Source organism: Cryptomeria japonica, chromosome 2 (assembly GCF_030272615.1).
Source record: "Cryptomeria japonica chromosome 2, Sugi_1.0, whole genome shotgun sequence".
In the NCBI taxonomy this organism is placed as follows: Eukaryota; Viridiplantae; Streptophyta; class Pinopsida; order Cupressales; family Cupressaceae; genus Cryptomeria; species Cryptomeria japonica.
In genome coordinates this window covers 310,302,162-310,321,418 of record NC_081406.1, presented here as the reverse complement: position 1 = coordinate 310,321,418, position 19,257 = coordinate 310,302,162, and the positions used below count along the sequence as shown (strand labels likewise).

General features: G+C 34.4%; 1 protein-coding gene across 1 annotated transcript in view; it reads right to left on the bottom strand.

Annotated features, from left to right (window-relative positions):
- The window catches only part of LOC131075355 (uncharacterized), a 142,656-nt gene that overhangs the window by 56,668 nt on the left and 66,731 nt on the right, over positions 1-19,257 (bottom strand). The window contains exons 4-5 of the mRNA XM_058012183.2: positions 15,643-15,741; positions 5,473-5,559 (exon numbers count right to left, since the gene is read on the bottom strand). Coding sequence (XP_057868166.2) covers positions 5,473-5,559; positions 15,643-15,741 — 186 coding nt within the window. The remainder of the gene's footprint in view (positions 1-5,472; positions 5,560-15,642; positions 15,742-19,257) is intronic.

Below are 19,257 nucleotides of genomic sequence, written 5' to 3'. Positions count from 1 at the left end.
GATTCGAATGGATAAGCTCTAATTTTTCTTTAGCCCTACTATCACTTTTATGAAATGGACTCTTCACATTCTTACCCATTGCACAACCTTTACAAGCATCATCTTGAGATAAACTGAGTTTAGGCATACCTTTAACCATTTTACCAAGAGTTGGGAGAGCCTGGAAGTGCAAATGTCCAAGTCTTCTATGCCATAGCTCGCATGATTCAGGAGCCTCATGAATGGGAGCTTGAACTGGGTTAGCTGCAAGCTTATACAAACTATCACATCTATTTCCAATAACACGAGCAGATTTGAAACTAGATTTCTTAGACCAAGCAAGTAATTTACCTTCAGAAAATGCTACTTGCAAACCCTTATCTTCTAAAGCAGAAATGGAAATAAGATTTCTTTTAATTCCAGGTACAAAAGGAATATCACTAAATTGTAAGGAAATACCAGAATCTAGTTTTAAAGTAGTACCAGAACCTTTTACCGAATATCGAGCATCATCACCGATTACCACATGAAGGTTGGTATCATTTTCTATCAAATTTGAAAGATGCTCACGATAACCTGAAATGTGTCTGGAGGCTCCACTGTCAATTATCCAAGTATCACTGTTCGTAGGAACATTGCTCGATAGAACAGAGATAAGAAGATAGTCCTCATTTTGTTCAACGACTTCATTTAAATTGGCTTCCCTTTCCTTAGGATCATTCTGACAATCTCTAGCATAGTGACCATACTTATCACATATGAAACAACGAATGTGGGAGGAATCTCTTGACTTCTTTCTTGGATCATAGGAAGAGGGTCTAAAATCCTTGCTTCTCTTTTCTTTCTTCTAATGCCCACCTTTCCTAGACTTAGTTGTGAGAACATGATTATCATCTTAGTTCTCGTGTTTTCCTCTTACCTCAATGCAAGATTCCTCTTCAATGCAATCAGATTGGAGACGCTCAAAGTTGGGTCGTTCAACTCTTCCACCAATGCTACGAATGAATGGTTCCCATTCATCAGGTAGACCATTTAGTGCAATCATAACAAGATCTTTATCTGAAATTTGGCAATCAAAAGTACTTAGCTTATGCTTCAGTTCATTGATCTTCATGAAGCAGGCCATGATTGAGTCTTCTTCTTTCATTTTGATGTGAAGTAGCTGCTGCCTTAGAGAAAGAGCCATGTTGAGGTTGTTAACTTCATACATTCCTTCCAAGTGTTTGATCATTTCCCGCGCTGAAGCAAATTTTGATATGACGGTGACAAGATGATTCTTGACTGATTCAATTATGATCTTCCTGGCCTTGAGAGAGTCTTTCTTGAACTGCTTCAGTTCTTCAGCATCTTCAAGAGGGGACAGCCTTTCTTCTTCTACAAATTTAAGCAGCTCATTCTCTTCAAGAATCAATAGAATACGGACTTTCCAAGCAGCAAAATCAAGGGCTCCATCGAGTCTATCTTTAGCCCTCAAACCTGACATTTTAATCTGAAAACAAACAGCAACTAGATGCAACCAAATAATTTACTGAAATCTGAAGTTAGTAAAACCTTAGCTCTGATATCATGTTAGTTTTTGTGTCTCAGACCAGCAATCAAACTTTCAGTATTTAATTTCAGATTAACATTAAGTAAATGATAAGCAAGTAAATGAAAGAAAGAAAAACAAGTGCACAAGAGACCAACTCAATTACCCTGGGAAAACCTCCAAGGAGGAAAAACCCAGCACTAAAGACCCACAGGTCAGATTATGTATTCAATTCTGAATTGTAACAATACAATACTTAGCTCAAATCATGTGACTCAAATCTGGGATCTTCAAACTGCACACTTGAATGAATCAGATCTGCCCTTTTAATACACCAGGTCTGCACTTCTATATTCACCAGGTCTGCTCTTTCATTACAACTGAATCTGCACTTTCAAGTTTGCTTCAGGTCTGAAAGTATGAGTCTCTCAGGTCTGCACTTTGATGCACCATCTAACAGCAATAAGGAGCACCAAAATTTGCTATATCTTCCTTGGATAAATTCGCCAAGTTCACCTTTTATTTTCGCACACCAAGGAGCAGATGAATTTCACTAAGAGCATGAATGAATGATTGATTTTAAACTTGCCAAATAGTCTTTATTTATATGGTGCATATACCCTTTTAAGTCGGCTTTATTTAAATATATATTTGGCGCCAATTTGGTTTAGAGTGTGGCGTGTTCATTATAGGGCTGGCCCTATTTAGGAGCATGCTATCTTCTTTGGCGTGAAGGGTCCAGCCCTACACGTTACCCTTTGGCAAAAGGGCCCAGCCCTTTAGGGATTCGGATGTTGCCTTGGCCAATCCAAATCCCCCTTTTTCTGAGCCTAGTTATAAACAACATTCATGACTGTAGCTCATCCAGAGATCTTCCCAAGAAAATTGATGATGAGTTTATCTATGGAAATCAATTCACATCATCCACTTAACTTGTTGGTATAAGCAAAAAGGGGACCTTCCTTTTGATGGTGCCCCTAGGCATATGCAGCCAATGGAGAAAAGGAAAATTGCAACCAAGTTGAGGACCTTTCAGCTCATCAATAGGCAGTTTTATAAGATGGGATTAAACTGAATACTTTGATGATGTGTCAAGAGAAAGGAAATCACAAGTATATTGAAAGGAAACAATAAGAGCCCCAGAAGAGATCATATAAAGCCCAAAACTGCAAGGAAAGTGCTGGCTTTTGGAAAGTGTTGACTTTTGGACTCCAGAAACCTTCTTTGATTCCAGATACCAAAATAGGTTGAGCATCACTTGAGAATAAAGAATCCCTTGAAGAGAGATTCCATATCATTGTACCCATCACACCAACTAAAAATTATTGGATATGTGGTGGTCTAAGTTCATTTGCTTGTTCAAGTATCAAAACAATTCTATTGGTTCAGGGCATTGAGGTAGCAGCAAAATATTTTACCAAGCAAATAGAAGCCAGGGCTGTGTCTTGCAACTCAGTAAGGAGCATTAAAAGGTTCCACTATGCATAAATCATTAACCAATTCTACATATCACAAGTGATGAGGGCAGTCACCTTGTGCACAAGATTATCAAAACTTTCCCTACCGAAATTATACTAGCCCACTTTTTGATTACATACTGTTAATGGGTGACATATGAGCAGAGTCTACAAATATGGTTCTCTCTCAATTATCCAGGAATCTCGTAGAATTGAGGGCACAAAAAACGAGTGACTGCATGTGGCCCAGTGGACTCACAAAACAGCCAAAAAGGTAACCAGGAACACTCCTTTCCAACTTATTCACAGCCAAGAAGCAGTAATCTCAATGGAGTTATTCATGCCCAACCTAAGGATTGCAGTGGAGATTAAATTAGGAAATCAGAAAATCATGAGTTTGAAACAGTCCCCTTTACATGAATATGATGGATGAGAGAAGAATTACATAGAGTAAGCTCAAGCTACTCCAAAAATCAAAAAATAAAATGGGTCAAAATTTGAGCCTTTTTATATTGGATCTACCCAGTGAGACTAACTTTGTACTTATCTCTCCCATACACAATTAAGAAGCAGGTCCCATGCATTCAAGTTGTACTTCATGAATAAAAGGTTATAAAGAGATTCCTTCTGAAAGTTATAATGCAAAAGGAATAAGGAAAATTGTCTAAGGTTCAACTGAAAAATAAAGATAAAAAGACAGTTAGGATGGCAGGGAGGTGTAAACGAATTCTAAAATTACCAAAGGCAGTTAAGCCTCACTTGTATTCATTCATCCATAAACCTGCAAACTAGCGACCCTAAAGACAAGAAACATCAAGTTTGACACAGTGTTTGAAGTTGAAATTCATTGTCACAAATTCAGGAAAATGCACAGAATCATCTAAATCAATATCAATTTCTCAGATAGAAGACCTGGATGACGAAGTCACAGAACAGTCATCAGCCCAAACTTCGAAGCACCCAAATCAATAGTCTGTACAATTATTTATTTTAAAATTCTTAAAAATCTTCATTTTCCTTACTTTAAATACAAAAATTCTTCATTTTCCTTATTTAAAATGAGGTGCTCAAATGACAAGGGCAGCTTTTAAGTGAAAAAGTTGCTGTTACACCATGCACTGCAATACCAACATCTGAACGTGAGTTCAGCAGCTCCACAGATTTTCAAAGAGAGCTGCTGCTCCTTGGCTGACAATGGCATGACAGCAGCTGCCACTGGCCCTTAAGAACTTCACAAAGTGATGTTAGCAATCTACTGCTCAGCCCCTCTCTAGTTTTAGCCATTTTGCTCCTGGAGGATTAAATACAAAGTATGAATTCTCTTTCTTGTCATTTCTGGCATTCAAAGATATAAATATATGGATTATTAAAGAATGGATTATCCACGAATCATAGACATCTGTTCTTGTCTCTTTGAATTTATCATATTTGCAAATCCTTATTTCCAATGTACTACCTGACACTTCTAGCAGAATTGGAAAAGCTATGTTACTCTCAAGCTTGGTCAAAAGATAAAAAACCAAAAAGGTAAAACAATTTGAACATTTTACAAATTTGGCATGGAAGTTCTCATATGCCAATGTGGCATGCTTCCTAGATTGGGACCTAAAAATTTTAATTTATATTGCTTTGATTTTAACCACATGAAAATAGTCATATTTGCTTCTTATCCTGAAGGGCTTATGCTAATGTCATTTTTTATTTGCCTTTTAACTGCAATCTTACAAAATTCATTATAATTTAACATGTCCATCTGCCGGCAATCTAATAAAGGATTTTCAGAAATAGTACAGGGCATTTTAATTGTTTTATTCTGGTGTGTATTCCTGTGATTTACTGTAGATGAGGCTTACATAATACTGAATATTTTCTTTTCTCAAATTGCAATCTATGTAATTTTTCCACTTGTAAATTCATAAGATCAACCACTAAAATACTATGTCTTTCAGAAGTAATAAATATATTAAAGTTGTTTCTATTATGACACTCCCACCCTCAAAGATGCAACTAATTTAGAATCTTAGAGGCAATTCGGTAAACCAGAAGTGCGCTTGCTTGTTTGCCCATTTTTCTAGCAATATTTCTTTCCTGTTACCAGAAATATTAGCAGGTCCTAATCATCCTTTAAAAGATTAGGGTTATTATCGTTTGGTTTTTCATTATTAGTAAATCAAAAACTAAATACCTAGCTAATGTATTGTAGCAACAAAAAATTTATTACCTTCACAAGGACAGATGTTTAGTCAGAAAGTCTTGATCAGAGTGTAGATCTTGTCTTTCTAATGTATAATCCACAACAAATATTTAAGGCCAACTAAAACTTAAGTAATATTTACAATTCAATGTATAAGAGACCTTAAATTCTAACTTATAGATATAGAGGAAAACGCACTTCTGTATAATATCTTATGGCTGTTAAAATGAGTAATAAAATTAGAAGTTAAATAATTGCATAAAAACCAAAAGAAAGCGCATACACACAGACACAAACAATCACAGAGATAGGACCTTGAAACCGGATCGTTGAATTGCTATAGCAACAGCTTGAAACTGAGGATAGTCCTTCAACTTGGAGACTACATAAGACCTTCCAATCTGCAGCCAACATGAAGCAATAACCCTTTTATTATTTTCAGATGAAGTATGTCAAATTATGCTTACAGAGAGAATTGTAACCCTCAGTGCTGTAATATTTACATATAAAATCCCTCATGAGTGTAATATACTTAAACTAAATCTCAAAGTAAAACAGGATGGAGCTGGAAAGACAATAATAAAAAGGGAAGCAAAATCCTTAACCCAAGTAAATGACAACCTCCAAAACATGCATAAAAGACAATGGGTATTATAATCCTAAATGCTAAAAACCTTTTTTTATATAATGAGAAAGTGTACATGTTAATTGTAATAAAAGTTAGCTTCTAGGGATAGATTGCAAGGGCCCTTGTATATGTATCAAGCATGATGAAACTGATCAAAGAGAAAATGCATAACCAAACCTAGCTTTCCATAACTGTAGTTGCTACAGAAATAGCAGTCGAGTGAAATCTTGATTACATACAAAAGGAGCAAAAGGGACATTGTTAAAACGTCAGCTGTCATTTTTAGGACTGGTTTAGAACCTCTTCCCAATGGTTGGATAGCAGACAAGCAACACTTTGGGTTCCAAACCCAACCTGTATGTACATCACTTGAGCTGCCCATGTGCATTTTCTAGTGCTCAGAGGAAGTGGCAAGATCAATTAGCAAATTGTTAGCCAAGTAGGGGCTTGTTTTTCTGTATTAGAATGCTGCTGTTGCTCATTTACAAAATTATTTTCTCTTCTAATATGGTCAGCATTCAAAACTCATTCAATAACATCAGCCCTATTTAGAGCATTCTGGTAACGGTGCCTAAGGATTGCAAACCCTTTTGCTTATTTAAACAATTCATGATTCTGTGCTGATTATCTTTTGTTCCTTGGAGATTTTGTACGATCAGTCTATAATTTTCTTAATTAGGATCTTGATGCTTGCATTGAAGATCAATAGCATGCATTAAACCATTACAGGTGTCATTAACATTGGCTATGGCCAAATGTGTAGTAAATTTTGGAGAAGTTTGATTGGCTTGCTAATTTTCAGTGTTTTGTGGAGTTCAGTCTTTGCTGGAAGTAGAAGGGCACTCTTTATGAGATGGGAGGACAGAAAGCTTCAACTCACGGCCAACCTTGATTGGTTGTTGGTGGAGAACTGTGGAAGAAAAATCCAAAATGCAAGAGATAGGAGTTATAAGCTGATTTTGTTACAAGATCAGCAATATTAGAAACACTTAATGGCTACAGAATCAAAGAGTTAAGCATGTTAGATATAAAAGCAATTGCAGAATGGATACTATAATATAGCTTACACTTGTGCATAGCACCTCAATCATTGGTCTCAATCTCTTGAGTAGCAACAAGCCAACAACAATGCAGGGGCTGATATCATCTTCCTTAATCTTCTCATCCAAGATGTATCCACCTTGCCCTCATTCTCAAGATGCTGGTTATTCATATTAGAAGAGCTCATTGTGGAGACATTGGGAAGGATTGGATTTCTCTTTATCCTTATTTAAGTTTACAAGGTTTTGTGGGTTGAATATAGGCAATTGCAATGACATAATGTAAGCACCATAAGTGTATACATGTATTTTTGTGGTAATCTCAAGCTTCTGTTGTATTAAGAGAAATTATTTTGCCTTCCCAATTTTAGATGTCAAACATGTAATTCATTTTGAAATTGCTGCAATTATTACACTAAATGATTAAATCAAACCAACCCTCTTACCCAACAGTTTGAAAAGCAAATATAAGATGACAAAAAGGTTTCTGAATTATCTGGGTGAGATGGTATGAGCTTGTTGATATCATTAATGGCATGAAAATAGGCTTATAAGCTAACTTAGATATTTAGAATGCTAAGCGTGTCTTCTTCAGGATTGATATAATGCCAACACTTGTTGATATCCATTGTGGTGAGGTAGGTGATGGGTCTGATCCTAAGTCACCACGTTCAAGTTCGAGTTCGAATTCACCAACAATAAATTTTGGATGAAATTCGGCAAGAGAAAAAAATTCAAAAAAAAAATCGTCATTAAATTCGCTTTCTATAAATTTGATTTTTTAGAAAAAATAAATAAAATATCTAAAAAATATCAGAATAAACAATATTAAATTTGTTTAATTTAATTTATATATTTTAATTTAAATTTGTCAAATTTTGTATATTAATAATTAAAATTTGAATTAAATATTCTAAAATATTTAATTTTTAATATATTAAATGTTTATCTCTGTTAAGTTTTGCTTTAATTTTTTAATAGTAGTTAACATTTATATCGTGCAACAACTTTTATATTTAAATCTAGAAACTTTATAAAGTCTTTTTGATTTTAACATTTATATCCCCCGTCTACTATTCCCAACACGGCCATCTACAAACCCTACCGGCGGCAAGACATCACGTCATCCTGCAGCCCGCCAGTGGCCCTCATACCTCCCGACGGCAACTGTGAACTGGTCATCCACTGACGGAAAAAACCTCTACCTATTATCTAGCAAATTTTTCCAAATTTCATACATTTTTTATAAGTTTGCCGAATTTCAAACTTGAAGCCAAAAATTCAGCGAACATGATGACTAAGGTCTGATCAACCAAGTAAAATGGCAGCAACTACAATTTGGGAAATGATTTTTGCAATAATTGAGGAAATCTGCTGCTATTGCCAAGATCATTCACATTATTCCTCATATGACTTTGCTTGACTGGGTCTTTATGTTGCAGCATTTCGTTAGTACAATACCGATTCTGAGGCTGTGTTTGGTGAACTTTAACACACACATGAAACACAACAGTTGTCTCTGGGGAAGTTTAGAAAACCTAAGGTACATTAGAATTTTTCAAGCACCAATAGAAGTTAAATTTTAGGATTTCAGAGATCTAAATCCGATCAAAAATCACAGAGTACTCATGTGTTGAAAGAGGAACAGAGTTGTTTGCCCTTGTACTTGCCTGCAACTCAGGTCAAGCTAGTGATGAGTACTCGCAAGAACTGGGTCAATACTCTCCATGGGCTTCATACACATTGCAAACATGTTCAGAGTCTTCAGACCCACCACTGAACCCTACAAATGCACTAAAAACACACTTTAAACATTGAAAAATTGATGTAGGTGGTCCATTTACTAGAATTGATCTCCTTTGTCACTCACAACAGCATTTGATCTCCTTTGAGCTTGCAATGTAAGGGATTGTGGGCAACCTTCAGTTATGTTTTCTTTTGTCCGAGCTTTACCAGATTTCTTTTACATTTCTTAATTAATTTAGGGCTTCTAAGCTTTTCTAAATCACATCCATTCAAATTAATGTATGGTTTCTACATTTCAAAAAAACAAAAAAATTCAATGCCACAATTCTACAAAAAAAAAAAAAATTTTCAGCGTTAGGACTTGCAATGATTAAATTAGTTTCTCTTGCTTCTTCAATGCCAAGGTTTGCACCTTAGTCACCGTATTCGCTGAATTTTTGGCTTCAAGTTTGAAATTTGACGAACTTATAAAAAACATATAAAATTCACAAAAATTCATCTAAAATTTGCAGGATAACAGGCAGAGGTTTTTCCCGTCAACAGATGAGCAGTTCATAGTTGTCATCCAAAGGCATGAGGGCCGCTGAAGGGCCACAAGACGACGTGATGCCTTGCCGGCAGTAGGGTTTGTAAATGGCCGCATCAAGAAAAGTAGACAGGGGTACTATAAAAGTTACCAGATTTAACATTTAATAAATAAAAAATTAAATATTTTAGAATATTTAATTCAAAATTTTAATTATTAATATATAAAATTTGACAAATTTAAATTAATATATATAATTTAAATTAAACAAATTTATTATTGTTTATTCTGATATTTTTTAGATACATTATTTATATTTTCTAAAAACTTAAATTTATATAAAGCAAATTTAATGACGATTTTTTTTTTTAATTTTTTTCTCTTGCCAAATTTTAATGTTGACGAATTCAAACTTGAACTCGAACACACTGACTTAAGTTTGCACTACGAATCCAATGGCATCAAGAAGTGAAAGCTAAAGCAGCAGAAATGACACCACTTGGAACCATGGTATACCATGACCAACCATGAGATTGGTCATTTACAACTATTATAGATTGAAGATTAGTGGAGGCATCAATCACCTCAAAATAACACCTTTCATAGATCCCTAGCTACAAAATGTCCAATAAAGCACAAATATTTAGACAATGGTTTAAAGGGAGATAAATGTGACCCTAGCTTTGATCAAACAAAAAAGATTAGAGATAGTGAGGAACAAGAAGGCATTGCATTAGTTATGAATCCTAATATGGTGTGAGAATCAAGGGAATATATGGAGATAGAGATTGTTGACTTTTGTCATGGTCCACGAATTTGTGGCTCATCTGCTTCATCAAGCTCCATTGTACACAAAGTTTTTTTGTGCCATGCAACATGCCTAGTTCCTCCTTTGACATGATTTGGGCTTGTTGTGCCACCCTTTGACTTTGTCAATTGTTGCCTTTCTTCCTATCTTAGAGCTCCCAAACCATTGTAAAGTGTCAAATCCTTCCTTGGTCATTATTCCCTAGGACAAGGTTTTGTGGGGTTTTGGTCACCATCCTTTGATATTTTGTTATTCTTCCACCTATAATGGAGTCACCTTAACATTCTTTGCATTTGTTAATCCTCAATGGCAGACATTCTGAAAACATGTTAGCTAGCAAAAAGAGACCAATATTTGATGACTTAGTAATTTGACAGGGAAGATAACAAAAGCTGGCTACGCTTGCCAAAAAATGTGAGTTTTAACTGCAGGCAAAGTTATGTAGGGGAACCAATTTTGGTATAAATAGGGTGCTCAACTTGACAAGAAAGCACACCAAAGGGAAGCACCTTGAACGAGTGTTTACCACAAGGCTTGCAAGTAACTTCATCACCTTGCAAAGCAATCATTGTTTGATAACACCTTTGAAGAAAATGTTCATGAAAACAAATGGGTTCATTCTACTTATTTATAGAAGGCAGTAGGAGAGAGCCGTGAAGACAATTTTTTGATGATGTCTCCATGAAGACTACTAATGAGATCATGAAGCTAGCTTCAAGATTCTATTTAAATTTTAAAATTTATCCTTTAATTTCACATTTTCTAAATTGTAATGACTACATATTGTTCAATGTTTAAGTTTTATTTTTAATCCCATCACAATGCCACCATTAGGTTCATCTAATAGATTTTGAGCATCACTCAAAGACCCTTGATTTGTATTTGAAGCTGCCAATATCTGTGTGATCCTTTGCATTTCTAGACAAGTCCTTCCACCATGATTTTTGGACTCATGGAATGTGCAATATATGCAAAAATGAAGAAAATGCATCTACTAATAACCTTGACAAAGTAGGAAAGAAAGGCCTATTGATGTTATAATGGTTGAAATAACTATTTTTCCTTGTAGATGGTGGATACTATAAGTGTTGGTTGCAATAAATAGTCAGCTGACCTTTGTATGAGTGGCCTGATTGAATTTCCTTGAAGTGACTATATAATCCTCCAACTCAATTGCATGTGCTTGAGCATCCTTCAGTTCAATAGCATGACCTGTTTTGAAAAAGAAGGAATACCTCAAGACAAAGCATGTATGACTAACGTAGAAGAATCTCAGAAGATGGCTCTAGGCTGTCAATCATTTTGATGGCTACACAATTGAATCTTGCGACAAAATTCCTAATGGGTTTTCTATCATCTTTCTAGGAACTTGAGAGTTGAGCAAACAAAGTATGACTGTCTTTAACTAGCTTGAAGAGTCCAAAAACTTTGTCACTCCTTGAATCCCAGCTAGTTATATAACCATTAGCAAGATGGTTATATCAATTAGCAATATATGCTCATAAAGATGCTACTTGCCATCACCATAGAACTTTAGAAAATTCTTCCTCGATCCATGAGGAAGCTCGTGATGTTCTACAAATGCCAACACACCAATTTAATTCCTCCAGAGCAATAATGGAGGTGGGTAATCATTGTTGGAGTTCTCCAAATCAACCACTGCTTGATTTGGTTCTTCTAAAACTGAAAATATCCTCAATAAGCTCCAAAACTAAATCAGCCCCTACTTGTCTTTGAAATATTGTATAAGACCTATGTGCCAAACTTGAAGGATGCAATGCATAAGACTAGTAATCATATGTTGTTTTCCAACAAAGTCACAAAAAACTATTAACATTTTAAAACACATCGTTCAGCGTGACAAAATAAAATAGATCTGAGATAGAACCACTCTCCAAATTAGAAGAGGAAGCTCCTTGTAAACAAAAATCAACCTAAAATCACTAATCTAAACAGTAAGTACTTGCTACTTACAACTTGTACAAGTTGTCTTTTCTAAGGTGGTTCATGCAATCCAAACAAAACTAACAATGTATTTATGAGAAGCAATACAACAAACTTAAAATTAATATTTTTCTTCTTAGGCTAGGGCAAATGGCAGACATGTACTTCTACTCAAGTTGAGAAATTTTTACGCATATTGATTGATAGTAAAACCTACATTAACTATCACACTTACGTTGTTTAACTAAAGGTTGAAATTGAACAATGCATGTCCACATAAAGCTAAAATAAATTCAAATGACAAAACATTGATTAAATAAAAAGAGGATATTAACATACAAATCTATCAAAAACACTTCACTAAGACCTGTAATACAAAGCCAATGGTTAGCAATAAAATCACTTGAATTCACTTTATCTATACATACATCAGAGGTTATGAGATGAACACGGTAATTGCATTCAACTACCAAATTAACACCTCTTACAATACAAGGTATTCAACTCATAAGAGCACAATAAGACATAAGATACTAAACACTTTGACAACTATTTGAGTAGCAAATAGACATACTTACAAAATAGCTAACTAAATTCCTTCGCTAAGAATAGTCTGCTTGCACACAAAGCAATCTTATTATACAATATTGTCCATAAATACTAAATCCTAATTCTAACAAACTTTAGATAGATAACTGATAAGGATAAGTGTCAGCAAATAATAGACCTTCTATATAATTATCTAAAATAGCCAGTTTATAATGGACACAAGAAAAAAGACTTCTAAGATTATGCTCATCTCCTTCAAACAATGAGAACAGAAAATAATGCCGGCTATAAATAGCTAGTGACTAGTCTTGACTCTTGACAATTGGTTCTTGATGATTCTGATGAAAATTTTCTCCATTATTATCATGGCAGAATCTTTGACACAACTCTGAAACTCTGACAATTTACCAATGCCCTTGCTGAGCATTCCTCCAAGACTAAGCACCACATCCCCTTAGAAGATACTCAAGTCTTAGCTAAAGAAGACAATTTCTTCAGGAGGAAGCTCAAAGAAGCTATCGAAATTCACAATCACCCCTCCAACCTAAATCGAGATAGTGGTTGGAATTTAAGTTCCACCTGGCACCCGCTCTTAAACCTCCTCAAGAAACCTAGTTCTCCCACCCACTAATCGCCCTCCTCCCGTCGTCGTTCTTGTTTTTCCCTAGTCTTCAGTTTTTCCTCCTTGTTCTTCATAGTTTTCTCATATACTTTCTTTTTTTTCTATTATTTAATTTGTTTCTTGATTTTAGCTACCTTGTTTCTTTCATTGACTTATTTTATTCTAATTTTCTACCTATTTTTATTTTTTTTCTCTTTATCACATTCTCTTTATTCCTTTTTATTTTATTTACTAATTTCCCTTCTCTTTTATTGTTTTCCTTTCCTTATTTTATTTTTCTTCTCTTGGTCTTCCTTCTTTTTATATCTTTTTTCTAATTGTTCCTATGAATTTCTTTTTATTCGTTCCCTTTTCTTCTTATTTATTTGTATCTATTAATTTATTTATATACTTTCATTTTTTAACTATCTATCTTCATTTTATGTTGGTATTTCTATCCTTTCTCATTTTTTATCTTCTTTTGTCCAATTTTTGGGGTGTTTTTAATCTTCTTTATTATCTTTTTCTGATCCCTTGTCTGTCCTAGATTCTTGTGCCTTCCTCTCCTTCATCCATTTAGTCCTCTTGGTCTGCTAATATCTTATTCTCTACTCTCTTCTCTTGCTATCACCCTGATGATGGATCATGGAGTTTGATCTGAAACATTGGTAATACTAAAAATTCACAGAGTCAAATCCAGAAATTACTTAGCAACATTAAAACTTGTTTTTTTCCCGAAAGCACATATGTGATCATCTGTATGCAAGTTTTGACAAATATATATCAGTTTCTTCCTTGATGGGCATGCGCCTTTGCCAGTGTCATGCAATTTTTGTCTTTGAAACCTGGTTTATACTTTGTAATGCCATGCCCCAATCCCTTATAAGTTATTGTGCATTCTTTTTGTATTACATACTTTGTACCTCCCTTGCAGAAGTATGCAATTTCTAACCACCTTGCAGATTTCAAGTTCAAAAAACTGTCATTCGCCTTGTATGGCAAACACCAAACAACAGGGCATACAACTTTAAACTGAAAATATGTTTGTGTATGCTATGGTGTACACTTTGACACATTGATGCCATTTCCTGACTTCACAGTCTTGTCTGTCCATTGAATTGTGTGATGTTCATCATTCCGATGCAACCATTACATTAGTCTGATCCCACACACAGGGGTGTGCCATGAACATGGGTCGCAATTTTTTGAATCCAAAACTCTGCCTCATGTATGGCACACTTCTGTACATGACCTCACAGAATTTCCTTGCAAACTTTGTGGGTCCATTTAGAATTCACCATCACATAACTGATTTGCAGATTTTTGTATCCTTCAAGACATCCAATCTATTCTCAAGCAGGTGCACACTAAGCTATTGTCACTGCAGGTTTCAACTTGTGAAATCCATGATTCTACCTCCCATGGCGCTCTCCAACACTTAATTAACTCTGACTACCTCTTCTTGATTGATCTTCATTCTCCATCTTGCATGTGTTGAATGATTCTGAAAGTTCCATTTATCAACCCTGCAAAGACACAAAAGAGATGACAAGAGCATGGCAGATTGTGACATGAGTCTCAACTTTACAGAAAAATGAGGATTCAGCTTGAGATTTGGCATCATAATTTTTGTACAACCAAGAATAAATGCACCCTGCTAATGAAATTTGATCCAAGGTCATGATTTTCTCAGTAATAAGGAGATCAAGACTGTTCCAGGTTTGAAATTCCTTTTACAAATTAGACATTATCCATAGCCATTGGCCAGCAATATATACTGATTTTGAATTTTGATGTTAAATTAGTTTGCAGGTTGGGCATGTATTTTTTTGAGCCAAATAAAATTCTGAAGCATATCTTTTAAACACTGTTTGTGGGTGACATGCTTCTATTGATAAAGAGCAAAACAATTGTCTACCCATGGAACAAACCTGGTAAATGTGAGGGAAACAATTTTAAGAACTTCATCTCATTTCAGAAATGCCTCTCCAGGGAAAATGCAGGAGAGTATGTTTGCCATTTCTTAGGCTTTAAAGTTGGCTGTGGAACATGGCTTCAAAATGGCACTAACGTGCCATAAATAAGATCAACATAATTTCTCATCAAGCATGAAGTTGGAATAAATAACTATTTAGATACCTGTACAACAACAAAAACCATACGTAAAGTGCTGACATTAAAAGATATCAGCTAGGTCAATTTCCTTAACAAGAGTAATACCAAATTTTACTATGCATTCTGATACAAACAAAGTTAGTATCAAGTTAGTTTCAAGGGTAAATAAAATTTTACATTTCATGCATTTATCCTTCTCAAGTATTATACTTGTGTTAAGAAATATCGGACAATGTTTTTAAAAATAAATGATTAAGTTGCAAATCTACAAAAGAAAGAATAAAACAGCAGATAGATCTTGTCTTTTACTGGGTTTTAAATAGGCTTAAGTATTTGTCATCAAGTCTTAAAGCATACAGATCTACATTCTATAATGAAGAGCAAATACAGTCATAAAAGTTATTTTGCCATAGGACTAATCCAATATTTGTCCTTCAATATAATTAATGGGACAATATGCATTGGTAGATTTGAAAGTACTTATCGTTCAGTTAATTAAGTATTTACTATTTAGATATTGTACTAACCGTTTTACCAACAATGAATGCAGCTGTTGCACCAGCTGTAGACCCAATTGAATCCGCAATAAAGCCAACAGTAAGTCCATACAGGTATCCACCTCCAAGCTGAAACATGAAATTCATCCCAAGGACCAAAACAAATAGCAAGAATTAGTGTAATAACATCTAAATATTAATTAACAGAACAAATAATTCTTAAACATAAAAAAAAATTGTAGTTGTTTAACAAAAGAGGAAACTGATAATTTAATACCACTCAGACATGAGTTGTTCTTCTTGGAATATTATTTACTGCCTTATCTATACTCAAATTCCTTGAAGAGAGATTAAAGATGTTGGGCAGCAAGCATGGAACAAGAGAGCAGATGTAAAAGAAAGAAATGGGCTATCTAAACAAATTCTAGGGAGAAAAAGGAGCATTAAAATGTCACAAATGAGTAATGATATGTTACATGATGGGGAATGGTATAAACTATAAAATATGAATGTGGCAGGCTTCCGACAACACAAAGAAAACCCTCTGAAGAAACATTATTTTATAGATACCCTGGGACTAAAAGGAGAGGAAAAGAATTTCTAGGAAGGGATATATCGATACAATGGGGGCATGCTGAATGTAATCTGCAATGAAATATTTATCAAGCCTGTTGAGGTTAACACACAAATTACAATTTCCAAAGCAAGATGGGACCATGAGCAAAGATCACAAATTCTCTCACCTCTTGAAGCTCCAATTACATTTAGATGCTCCAAGCATAATTAGTAAAGAATGAGCAGCTCATCATAAGGATATTTCTATGAGTGGCAATTTCCATCACAACAAAACACAAATGGTTCTTGCCCACATTGCCTCAGGGATGTATAAATAGCCATGCAGTAATGTTCAATTAATATTTCTTCTACTTAGTAATATATATTGGTTGCTAGTATTTATCCAGCAAATTAGAACTTCCTAAAATTTAATGTCACTCACCAAATCAACCAAGCATAAAAACATATTTAAAAAATTAATGGAAATAGTTATATAATATAATAAATAAGTTTACAACTTAATTCTTTGCACCCAAAAATTTGTAGTTTTCTATATTTAAAACATTAAATAATAAAATTATACTTCAAAACCTAAACTTTAAAATTTAAACTAATACATCTGCCCAGCAAGTCAGGGGCAAGTGATGGGGAATGATTAGTTTCACACCAAAGACCCAAATTCCATTCCCATAGTTTGGATGCCTTGTGGTCATGGAAACACCTAGAAGTATGGGTCCAACTTTATGGCAATACATTGACCTAGGCCTACCCCTATGTGTAACCATAGGGGCATATTGAGGTACAATCAGGCGTAACCATAGATTTAACAACTGCCCAATGCTCCAGAGTGATTTTTTGCACCCTGTAGCTTGGCATTACTGAGTTTCTAGCAAGTTTACAGTACGACTGATGGCAAGTAATCAGCTAGTCTATAGTACAAACTTGTGCACGGCAAATTTGATAGTGTGATACTCCATGTCATTGGTCAATGCCAAATGCCGAAATGGCAGTGATAAAGTTAAATATTAAATGCCAATTGATTGTTACATATTTAATAATTATCTTTATCAATTGGCATCTAATAGTGATAATTATTCTTATTCTGGTTTCCACTCCCGAACCCCCTCATTGTAATCAAATTTCTTATATGACAAGAGATCCCACTAACTAGTGGGTGTTTGTGAGTGGAGAGACCCTAATGAGTTAGAGGGGCAGCAATGATAAGCTGCACAAGGTGTTAGATGTGTGCACTTCAAGAAAGGACGAGAATATCAAAGTAAATTTTCGCCTGATACTTTTATGAGCCACACCTTATTTCCCCTTCTAATATTTGGCCCAAACTTTATCTACGCAATATATATCCCAAATCCTTAATGTTGTCTTATAAATCGACCTCACACAAAATACACAATGGAGTTCTCTTGATAAAATATTCACAGCATTACATTAGACAACTACAAATTTAATTCTCTATCAAATGAACCAAGCCACGACTATAAAATAAAAAGCCTGTCAAATATTAAAAAGCCCATAATATCAACCAAGCCACAACTATTATAATAATTGCCAGGTGTAAACTTTATTATTCCCAACAATGGAAGCTAAATAAGAACCGAGACTCGCAATATGTATTATACCCATATAATATAATACTCGAAATAAAGTAGTCTTTATTTGAATCAGCCCTCTTCAATAATATCAACAATAATCATTAAAGCCTCAACTTAATAACGATCACAAATATTAAGATTTGCCACAAAACATTTACTACAGAAATAAATATATATTGTAATGACGTTTGCCTTCAATTCTCAAGCATAAATAATAATTCAGAAAGTTATCCTTATTTTATTCCAAGATATTTACAAATTCTCAATACAAACTTGTAACGGGACAGAGATTTCACAAATTTGTCCAAGTCGACAGGCTAGGGTGATTTGTGCACCACCAAAACCCTTATGCAATTTTTTTGACAATGTTGAAGATCACACAGAGATAGCAAGATTTTCGAATGCCCTAAAATTGGCTCCACTATCTTAATTTATAGACAATATCCCTCTTAACACAATAATAAGATAAGCAACAAATTTCCCTTCCTTTATAATTTAATTAAAATTTAAACTTGAAAGGGAATAATAAAGGCACTTAATTATTATGCCACTTATTAAATATTATTAATAATTGTTTATTATATGGTTTTGAAAATATTATTATTTTAATCCCTTTATGTAAAATATTAGCCTTTTGAGTATTAATTAGGCTAATATTTTCTACTTACAATATTTAATTAAAAAGGGAATATTATAGAACCAAACACCTGACCCACCGGATAGAATAGAACTTTTGTAAACGACAACTGCTATTAATAGCCATGCCAAAAATAACAAATTGATGCATGAGTCTCCATTGTGATTTTGAAGCATTTTCTCTTTCTGAGAATACCTTGCAAACATCACGAGATGTGTATTTGAACTGCCACCCCATCCTTACTAAAACTTGGCTTTTGACTACCAAGTGCCTTCTACTGGTATATGAATGATAGTAGGGATATTTATTAAATATTTAGAGTTGTCACCCACTTGTTGGAAATGTTGTCATTATTGTCAAAATGTGTTTCAAGAAGGTAGATAGTTGGAAATATGGTCATTGATGTCATACTGAGATTGTTGGAAATATTGTCATTGATGACAAAGGTTGTTGATGCCAAAGTTTGGAAGATTGTTTGTTATATTAGCTTTAACTAGAGGTGGACTCATGAAATTTTATTATTTTGAAACAGGTGTAATTGGAGGCCACCTCATGGAATTTTATTATTTTGAAAGAGGTCTAATGGGAGGCCAACTCATGGAATCTTATTATTATGATTTAATTTTATAGGACCAACCTATGAAGCATGTTTTTAAGTATGATGTGTGAAAAAATGTTTTGTCATTCGAATACAGAGCAGAGCAGATTTAATGCAAAAAAGATTTAATATAAAGCAGATTTTGTGAAGTATGAAAGTGCACAAAAATATGTTCATCATCCATTGAATAAGCAACATCCAAAAGGTGAAATTTTGCAGAAGAGGTCAGTGCCTCCTAAAAGAAG